A 10,724-nucleotide genomic window follows, 5' to 3' on the forward strand; every position below is an offset into this window, starting at 1 on the left:
TGGTAGAGACGATCAAAGACATTTTTCCGCATCCGGTCAGCAAAAATTATCAACGGATAGGTATCAGGGGCAAAGTATAGGCCCTGTTTGGTTCGGCTGTGGATTTCTAAAAGCAGCTGTGAAAAATCTGCTGTGAAAAAACAGCTATGAAAAATCTCATGTGAAAAAGATGTAGGTCATTTGGCAAATCAGCTGATACAGCTTTTTCAGATTTTGACCCGCAACGGAATCAGATTTTGGAAAGCACGTCCTGGGCTGCTTCCGCTTTTAGTTCAGATTTTGGCAGCGGATTTCTGAAATCGGATTCTGCTAGGTTCGCCCTTTGGTTCAGATTCTGCTGCGCGGTAGCGGAATCCGTTAATAAAAGCTGAACCAAACAGGGCCTTGCCGCCTTGGTCATCTATCAGTGTCAAATGGCCGCTTAAACCTCGAGGCCATCATCTCTCAGACCGAAGAAGCGGGCTCGTCGGAGCACACCATGTCTTCCCATGGCTAACGTCACTACTTAGTTCAAGTGCTGGTGTTGCAAGGCGAGTTGTAGCATATTTTGTGCACTTCAAAGAAAACCGGAAGAACTCATCTGTAGAAACATGTGACAGTTTTTCATAACGAATGCATCACAAATTATCCGTTCACAGGACCACGGCACATTCTTCACGGCTGACGCGCACGACACCAGCGAGCATTAACAGTTGATCCAATGACTTTATTATATGTTTCCTATAATCCCTATGCTCAAATGGCCCCAGCGCCATATGATATGTCCTAGTATATCTCTACGCACGCCCAATCTTCTCCACCAGGCGTCTCTCGATCTCCATCCTCTTCTTCATGAGCAGCGTGTACTTCTTCAGGAGCTCCCTGCCCTCCTCCCCCGGCGCCGGCACCGCCAGCTTTGCGCCCAGCGAGGTCTTCTCCAGGTTGCCCGTGTACATCCGGGAAATGGGAACAAAGCCTCCTTCCTCCTTGCACAGCCACCCGTGGGCAGCTCTCAGGGCTGCGCCCAGCGAAGCCGAATCTGCCACAGTTCCACAAGCACTATCAGTTTTCCTCTGTTCTGTCGCTTTTCTTTTATTGCGTTGGTGGATAGAGTTACGAGTTTGTGTAAATTTTACGCATGAACAACAGAGAGTTTCCACATACCGGGTCTCTCAACTGTGAAGACGGGGCAGCCAAAGATTTGCGCGATCAACTTGAGGATGCTCTCATTGGAGGATGCCCCACCGGTTGCTATGATCCGCTTTGGTGGGTTGGGCATGCCAAACCGCTCGGCATGCCCTCGCATCGACAACATCTGGCCCTCGACGATGGCACGGACCTACGCGCAAGGAATCACAAGTGTGTGACTCATTTGTTTGCCACTAGTATCATACATAGTTAGAGACAGATAAGACCATTAAGCATACCTCAGATCGTGGATCGAATTCTTGCACCTCATGCTCCGTCAGATTGTCAGATGAGGCGTCATTAAAATTCTTGACAATGTATCGGTGGAAACCAACTGCGTCAAACAAGCAAATTTGTGTAAGGTTACAACTTACAAGAGAAACGGATGAAATTTTGATAACACTACTACATGATTACCTGGAAGAGGAGGCAGGATTTCATGGTCTTTGTAGTAGAATCCTAACTTCCCATCTATATGAGAAAATACAGATGGATTTCATGATGTCAGAAACTTAGAATCACACTTCATTCACTGTCAGTTGTGACAATTAGCATGAGGAAGTTTTTAACCCATGATAAACTACAGAAAATTAGCAGGCCTGAAGACAAATCATAGTTGATGATCCATTCAAATTTTTAATTTATACATGCTAAAAATATTGGCAATAACATATTGGAACAGAAACAACCAAGACAACTTCTGCAAGAACTTACCATTCAGAGGGGGTGTTTTCTCTATATAGTTGTTGAAAACATCCCACGATTTTTCTGCGCACTGATTCCGCACATCTGAAATAACATCGGCAGTAGTGTCAGCGAAGTAATAGTAGTAAACCATAAAGTGTGTGGACTTTTGGCTCCCAGGCTAGATGGAGCCCAGAATTTTCAAACATTACAAACCCATATTTAGAACTTCCCATTTTTTGTGAATTCCACATGAACATGCAGAAACTCCCTACATACTTGTAAAGTTTTATCAATAGATATTTTTATTTGTGCGTACATAGCGAGCATCTGCATTTACATGTATTTTTTTCCAGATTTTAACAGAACTCCAAAATGATTTTATTTTTGAATTTTTAAAAGCTGGGCTCAATGGATCCTGGGATCCCATTGTAGTTTCCTGATGCCATACATCGCAATACAGATAGAAGGATAACAGTTTTGTACCTTCCCGGGTCAATGAACCATTTTTGTAACATAGCATCACCATGTAACCATCCGGTTCAACAGGGTTGGGAAAAACATGGCCTTCAAGGCTTGGTTTAGCTTCGGCAGTAATCCCAAAAACCTAAAATACAATTAGGACATAAGTATAACAGCAGCTTGAAAAAGAAAATACAACACAACTGATACAGGATCCTTGCAACTCACTGTGTCACTAGTACCAAGGCTGATTGCAAGATCGCCAGGTGTATTCAGTGTCAAACCTACAATGCAATGGTCCAATGGAACGTTAAGATGAATAGAGGAAAGTAATAATCACTTGCTGCTAATTGGGCTGTGATTGTTAAACGATATAACAGCTGCATTGGAAATGACAACACCAGCAATTTGTGAAAGAATCAAAGAAACGACTGTGAAGTACCTGCAAGGCTATTGGGATTGTCACCTGACCACTGAATAACCAAACAGTTCTTGTCAAACTGATGCCTGCAAATGCATATTGCATCAATAAACTTATGGGATGATACTGCAATAATCTTCATTGCTTCTGCCATTAGGATGGCACTTGTTAAGACCATTAAGCTAGCTTACCTGTTAATAAATTATTTCTATAATCTAGGGTGCCTAAAATACAATTAGTAATAGATTCCCTTCGACAGCAAAAAAGAGGATTGACAGAAAATACTGGAGTTCCAGAGTTGCAGGTGTACACTTAATTGACAAGTAGCATAAAAAGAACATAACCATATTTGTACAGATGCACCACACGAGTGCAGCAGTAAAACAAGAACTCACCTTTCTACAAAATATGAAGAAATCCGACCTGCAGCTGCATATGCCGGTGCCAGATTTCCCAACTTCTGTTCAAGATCAGGAGCAGTAGCCTGGAGGAGGAAGTGCACAATTTGATATTTTATTCTTAGAGAAATGTGAAATTTGTTTAAATACTTTTCATATTTAAGCCATTCAAGAAATCTGGTGTGTAGCTAAACAGACAAGGGGTGAACCTCTAAAACAGCTTTTGACCAGGTCCTCTTGTTTATATCCATCAAATTCATCCCAGCACCATCAGTTTCATCAATACTTGCATAGCATCCAGCAAGGATGGATGCCATGAATGAGCTCACCAAAGATATTCTCTCGGTATTTTCATAAATATGGGGTGCTGTTTGGTAGATCTTCCGTATCTGGGGCCCAGTGAATCTCTCATAGGCACGAGACCCTGTCAGCTTAGATAACTCCAATGCTCCTCCGACAGCATTTTCTATTTCTCTGCATTGCTTGGTAGTGCTACTGTCCATCCATATTGGCGAGTCCATGGTAGAAAAGGCATCCTTAAGCTGGGATGCCAAGCTCTTACCAGGATCCAGGGAAGACAGTACAGCTTGACCGCCCTTCTTCCAGTAAACGCTGCCATGTTGTTGCCCACTCCCTGAAACGGCCACAACCTTACTGAAGTTGATCTTTGGTTTTAGTTTCTCAAGAAGCAGTTCCAAAGCCTCAACCCACATTATGGTTGGTGAATATATACGGCCGTCATCTGTAGGATCTCTGTAAACCCCACCCTCGGTTTTGTAGTGCGGTAATTCAGAGTCAAAATTAACAGTTTCAGAAGCGACTATTATTAACTCATTGCTGAGCACAGTAGCTTTCACAGACCTGTAGCATAAGATTGCAGAATTAGATCCCACAATGGTGGTAAACTGCACAATTATCATGATAAAACAAGAAAAAAAAAGTAAGCACATCTGAAGCAAATGGTGGGTGCATTGTCGGGTAAAGCAAACAAGGCTTTATCAGCATGCGGGATCTAAATGAAAAGAAACAACATGCCCAAAGTACACCCCTCGGTCTGTTGCCTGTGTGTGGTTTAAAAGGAGTGAGGAGCATAGGTGATTAGCATGGACATAGAGCTGAACCCAGAACCTGACACATAAGTGTCTGCATCTATAAAACCTCATATCTCATAATTAGATCTTCACACCAGCTATTCTCATTGACATTTCAGGTTTTTCTGGATTCAATCTAGTGAGGAAACCTTTCAATTACGAACTAAAAAAAAAAAAAAAAGCTCTACCCCTGCGTACCACTGTCTTACATCTAACATCTTCAGTTAGGCACCACAAATACTAGAGAACCAGATAATCTTATCACCAAAGAGTACAATTCTACGCAACAACATTTCTCTTCCACAAAAGGCAGTTGCAATTCAACCTCACACCTCCTCGATCGGCCGCATCATCCCCATCGACCAGAACGAGGATCAACATTCGATCCGCACGAACAAGTTACAGAAGACCTCGCGTCCAAAGCCAAAAGCTACTGAAGAAAAGACGCAAGAAAAGGGGTAAGGAGGGAGGACTCACTGAGTGGAGCTGTCCAGTCCGAGGAAGAGGGCCCCATCCGGGAGGGAGCTCCGCCCGACCATGGCTGCCGGCGACCGGTCCGCCTCGTCGGCGCCCACGCGATCCCCTGCTCCGGGTGGACACGACCCGGGAGGGAAGGAATCAGACGGATCGGGGAGGAGGAGCAGGTAGCGCCGAAGTGGACTGATCGACCAACAAACAAACAAATATAACCCGTAGGACTTGCTGGGATAAGGACGATGTTATCCAGCTAGGATGAGATCAGGGAGCGGCCATGCCGGAGCCATTCCGTTTCGGGTCGCGCGCAAGGATCGCTCGCGTCATCATTATCTACTCATCCCTGCTGCTGCGTTCAGGTTTCAATATTTTCCCGAGGGTGGGCATTTCTTTCTTTTCTTTTTTCTTTTCTGGGCGGGTCTCACGTGTAGGTGACATGTTTTTACTAGGAATTTTCATTTTTCTCGGCTGGGTCCCATTTGTAAGCATATGTATGTAAGAGACTCTAGGAGAGTTGTCTTGTCTGCCTGGTCGCTATAATAACCGCTATTAATAAGACGATTTTGGCCGAAAGGATACTCAGGTATAGTAGAATCGTCATAATTTATGAAGCGTCCTCCATATATGGACTCTCAATCGTCATATATGGCAGCGTATCATGGCGCCTTTTGGTGGTCATGTGTGATCTCGTTTAGCGTGAAGAAGACTTCAGGTGGCCCCAGCTTCACGTAGGATGGCAGAAGATTGAGGAAAAAATGTATCATTGTCGAGCGGATCCCACGATCATGGAGGCAACAAATACCTAATTTTATGTTTGTGCGTTGCCTCCGCAACCTTCATATTCATATGAAACATGTTCCATATGTGATATAAATGTTGTTAATGTGACGACTCTGCTAGAGTTGCACTAAGAGAAGAGAACAAATAATTTTAATTAGATGCCCATCTGTAAGGAGGGGGCAAAATTGCCCTAGAAATGTAATGTGACAATTAAAGGATTTTGAGTGACGGACCGAGACGACAAGAAAAACCATAGGAGCACCTACATTGCATATTTTTTTCTTGCCTCTAAGACTGTCTCTAACAAAAAAAACTTAGCACCAGAAGCTAAGAAGTTGCCTTTAACGAATAAAATATTAACATCTCAACATGTAAACACATACAAGTGGAGAATTTTGCCATCAAATGGCACTACTGCAGAAAGGGCCTAAGATGACACATGTATTGCACATCATTTGATCAAACTATGTGCGATGCACGAATTGCAAATGATATGAAAATAAACTCCTGCGACAAAAAACGAAACGTGTGCGACGACCCATCTATCGGGCAGTTTTTGGTATGCAGACCGTGTGTGACAATGGCACATGGAAAATTGTCCTCGTGCGTGTGCGATATGTCATCACTAGACCATTAAGGTGCGCGTTGCCACGCCAGTCTATTAAAATAGAACTATAAAATATGAAAAAAATATTGATAGTAGAATCTTTTGGTATATTTGGACCATAGCAAGGAAATCAATAAAATTTGAGCAATCCTGCATTTCAGCAAATTATACATAATGCCTCTGGACAAAAAAGTGACAGAAATAAGATGAGGAATCATCTCACATATTAACGGAAGATACCAAGACGAATTGATTTAAGTCAGGCCCTAGCATGCATAATCGCATGATTTATTTAAGTAGCTGAAGTAAGAGGAGTAGGGCGTTTTGGTGCCCATGCTCATCTGCATCCTGTTAGAAAAAAAATTGTAAACAATTCAAAAAAAATCGAAAAATTCCAAAACAAAATTTGTGAGGTAGAAAATTTGATGCGTGAGGCCTGCTCCAAGTTTCAAGTTATTTAGACATCTGAGCAGCTCTCGGTAAAAAAGACAAATCGGACCAAAATAGTACATAAACAATAAACATTTTTACAGACCCCCAATTTATCTCTTTTGCTAAGAACTCGTCAAATGTCCAAATGATTTGAAAATTGGAGCGAACCTCACGCATCAAATTGTCTAACGCACAAAAAAAATGGAATTTTTTGAATTTTTCTAATATTTGTTTCGATTTTGTTCGTCAAGGCGGGTGCAGAGATGGATTTTCCAAGTAAGTGTGGTTTTTTTGGGGGGTAAAACATATGTGAATGGTATTGGCATAGTTGCACACGAGAGGAACAATGTGCAAATTGCTAATATATCTAGGAGGGCTATTAAGTTGATAGATCCAACTGAATGTTTGAGACAACTCATGTACACTAATGCTAATTTTTTAACTGCTGAAGTTGATTGTTGATACATAGTGCAACACGAAAACTACACAAGTAGCGCCAAGCTCACAGTCATATGCCAAAGGAGAATTACAAAGAACGCTAGGGATCAAACATAATGGAAGGTTAAAAGGCAAGGGCTCCCCGTACAAAAGCAATAGAAAAGAAAATCAAGGTTAGAATTCTTACTTGATGATGGGGCACTTGATTCCTACGTCCTAAAAAATAACCCACTGGGCACTGGTCAACCCCGTCACCACTTCCGGTTGCCAGTTGGGAATCTGCTTTTTTTAGGGGGATGTCGGCAATTTGCTGTTGCCAGTTGGTCTCTCTACGGGCAGAGCAAGAATTGCGACCCACTTAGTAATTTCTTGGCCCGGTTGATTAGAACAAGCAGCGGCCCTTACACGTTAGGCAATCGGGATGCACAGTGGAACAATTGAACGATCTGTTCCACTCGTAAGCTAGATCGACGGTTGACGAGGTCAAATCGCTATGAGGCGTCGTAGCTTGCTGAGTTATACGGTTTAGTAATAACACAGACGATTTCTGGATTCGTAATTGTGGGTGTTGATTGGCAAACACTTTGCAAAAACTAAGTGTGTGCAAAGTAGCGCACACGGTCGACTACAAGATTACGTGTGTGTGCGTGATGAGTTCAGAGGTGCAGAGACGAGTTTTGAAGGACACTCGTGTGCGATAATTATAGATAGGCATACGATTGGTTGTTGTGAATTGTGTGCTCTACAGGGAGCACAATCGAAGAAAACCAATTGTGTGCCATAATGTGAAAGATCGTTGTCGATTTAGTATTATTAATCATTTGCGATTAGATCGACAAGAGAAACACATCCCTGATTGGTAATTAAATCAAGTGCATTACATATTAAGGTCCAGATATACAATAGGTAGAGAGTATACAGTCTGCTTTAATCCTTGTTGTCGTCGTCGTTGTTGTTGTTGTTGTTGTTGTTGTTGTTGTTGTTGTTGTTGTTGTTGTTGTTGTTGTTGTTGTTGTTGTTGTTGTTGTTGTTGTTGTTGTTGTTGTTGTTGTTGTTGTTGTTGTCGTCGTCGTTGTTGTCGTTGTCGTCGTTGTTGGATGGCCCCGCGACAAACATGTTGGCGAGGACGCTTCTTACCGCTGACCATTGGCTTTTCGTCACTATCATCATTGTTCCTCGTCCTCCTTGCTCCACCATTCCTTCTCCTCATCATCGTCTTCTTTGTCCTTCAGCGGCTCCTTGTTCATCTGGTCATCGTCCGACGACTCGGGCGGCGGCGTCCCTTCCGTAAACCGGATATAATCAAGGTTAGGACTCGATGCCGGACTCATGGAAGACGAGTGCGATGATTCCGAGGTTGATCTTAGAGTGGGCGCCTACTGGCGGAACTGTCGCTCGCGAAGAACGACATGGCTACACTACGTACAAACCGCGAGAAAGCTAGATTGCAGAGTGTCTGTAAGTGTGTAGTGGCAGGGCGGCCGGCTGGGATGAAGATGGTGGCGACTGAAGTGGGGATGAAGAAAAGAGCAATGACAATTAAAGCAGGGGATTGACGGATTATATGAAGGAAATATGCCCTAGAGGCAATAATAAAGTTGTTATTTATATTTTCTTATATCATGATAAATGTTTATTATTCATGCTAGAATTCTATCAATCGGAAACTTGATACATGTGTGAATACGTAGACAAAACAAAGTGTCCCTACTATGCCTCTACTTGACTAGCTCGTTAATCAATGATGGTTAAGTTTCCTGATCATAGACATGTGTTGCCATTTGATGAACGGGATCACATCATTAGGAGAATGATGTGATGGACAAGACCCATCCGTTAGCTTAGCATAATGATCGTTTAGTTTTATTGCTATTGCTTTCTTCATGACTTATACATGTTCCTCTGACTATGAGATTATACAACTCCCGAATACCGGAGGAACACCTTGTGTGCTATCAAACGTCACAACGTAACTGGGTGATTATAAATATGCTCTACAGGTGTCTCCGATGGTGTTTGTTGAGTTGGCATAGATCGATATTAGGATTTGTCACTCCGTGTATCAGAGAGGTATCTTTGGGCCCTCTCGGTAATGCTCATCACTATAAGCCTTGCAAGCAATGTGACTAATGAGTTAGTTGCGGGATGATGCATTACGGAACGAGTAAAGAGACTTGCCAGTAATGAGATTGAACTAGGTATGATGATACCGACGATCGAATCTCGGGCAAGTAACATACCGATGACAAAGGGAACAACGTATGTTGTCATTACGGTTTGACCGATAAAGATCTTCGTAGAATATGTAGGAACCAATATGAGCATCCAGGTTTCGCTATTGGTTACTGACCGGAGAGGTGTCTCGGTCATGTCTACATAGTTCTCGAACCCGTAGGGTCCGCACGCTTAACGTTCGATGATGATTTGTATTATATGAGTTATGTGATTTGGTGACCGAAGGTTGTTCGGAGTCCCGGATGTGGTCACGGACATGACGAGGAGTCTCGAAATGGTCGAGAGGTAAAGATTCATATATAGGACGATAGTATTCGGACACCGGAAGTGTTCTGGGGGTATCGGGTACGTATCGGATCACCGGAAGGGGTTCCGGGCACCCCCCCGGCCAAGATATGGGCCTTATTGGGCCTAGGGCGGGAAAGACCAGCCCCTTGTGGGATGGTGTGCCCCCATATGGGCTGATCTAAGTGGAGAAAGGAAAATGGGAGGAGGAAAGGAAATAGAGGGAACAGGATTCCCCCTTCCTTTCCCCTATCCCCTCTTTCCTTCCCCCCTCCGGAGATAAGGAAAGGGGGAGGCCGAATTGGAGGAGGCCCCAAGTAGGATTCCTCCTACTTGGGGTGCCCCATGTCTGTCCCCCTCCCCCTCCCACCTATATATATATGTGGGGAGGGAGCGCCTAGAACACACAACAAACATTGTTAGTCATGTGCGGCGCCCCCCTCCACAATTTACGCCTCCGGTCATATTCACGTAGTGCTTAGGCGAAGACCTGCGCGGATCACTTCACCATCACCATCACCACGCCGTCGTGCTGACGAAAATCTCGACCCTCTGCTGGATCAAGAGTTCGAGGGACGTCATCGAGCTGAAAGTGTGCTAAACTCGGATGTGTCGTACGTTCGGTGCTTGATCGGTTGGATCGCGAAGATGTTCGACTACATCAACCGCGTTAAGCTAATGCTTCCGCTTTCGGTCTACGAGGGTACGTGGACACACTCTCCCCCTCTTGTTGCTATGCATCTCCTAGATAGATCTTGCGTGATCATAGGAATTTTTTTGAAATTGCATGCTACGTTCCCCAACAGTGGCATCCGAGCTAGGTCTATGCGTAGATGTTATATGCATGAGTAGACCACAAAGAGTTGTGGTCAATAATAGTCATACTGCTTACCAGCATGTCATACTTTGATTCGGTGGTATTGTTGGATGAAGCGGCTCAGACCGACATTACATGTACGCTTACGCGAGACTGGTTCTACCGACGTGCTTCGCACACAGGTGGCTAGTGGGTGTCTGTTTCTCCAACTTTAGTTGAATCGAGTGTGACTACGCCCGGTCCTTGTTGAAGGTTAAAACAGCAAAATCGTTGTGGTTTTTATGCGTAGGTAAGAACAGTTCTTACTAAAGCCCGTAGCAGCCACGTAAAACTTGCAACAACAAAGTAGAGGACGTCTAACTTGTTTTTGCAGGGCATGTTTGTAAGTGCATCTAGTGCCCCTTAGTGATTTTGGTGTATTGAAGACTTATAG

General features: G+C 43.7%; 1 protein-coding gene across 1 annotated transcript; it reads right to left on the bottom strand.

Moving 5' to 3' along the window:
- Positions 1 to 581: 581 nt before the first annotated feature.
- On the bottom strand, positions 582 to 5,030 carry XK-2 (xylulose kinase-2). The gene is made up of 11 exons (XM_048699208.2): positions 4,701 to 5,030; positions 3,342 to 3,993; positions 3,130 to 3,218; positions 2,756 to 2,820; positions 2,542 to 2,597; positions 2,338 to 2,458; positions 1,882 to 1,956; positions 1,585 to 1,638; positions 1,407 to 1,501; positions 1,144 to 1,318; positions 582 to 1,018 (listed from the first exon to the last, which is right to left on the bottom strand). Exons 1-11 carry the CDS (start codon positions 4,760 to 4,762, stop codon positions 777 to 779), a joined length of 1,686 nt encoding a protein of 561 aa, XP_048555165.1. The 5' UTR covers positions 4,763 to 5,030; the 3' UTR covers positions 582 to 776.
- Between the last annotated feature and the right edge of the window lie 5,694 nt (positions 5,031 to 10,724).

Source organism: Triticum urartu, chromosome 2A, assembly GCF_056163025.1.
Source record: "Triticum urartu cultivar PI428250 chromosome 2A, HENAU_Tu73, whole genome shotgun sequence".
NCBI lineage: Eukaryota > Viridiplantae > Streptophyta > Magnoliopsida > Poales > Poaceae > Triticum > Triticum urartu.

What these genes read in the sequence shown, in the direction of transcription:
- XK-2 (XM_048699208.2), bottom strand. Translation starts at nt 4,762, where the DNA reads ATGGTCGGGCGGAGCTCCCTCCCGGATGGGGCCCTCTTCCTCGGACTG. An exon ending in GAAAACACCCCCTCTGAATG is followed by an intron (nt 1,639 to 1,881) that starts GTAAGTTCTTGC and finishes TTTCTCATATAG; the next exon opens with ATGGGAAGTTAGGATTCTAC. An exon ending in AATTCGATCCACGATCTGAG is followed by an intron (nt 1,319 to 1,406) that starts GTATGCTTAATG and finishes CCTTGCGCGTAG; the next exon opens with GTCCGTGCCATCGTCGAGGG.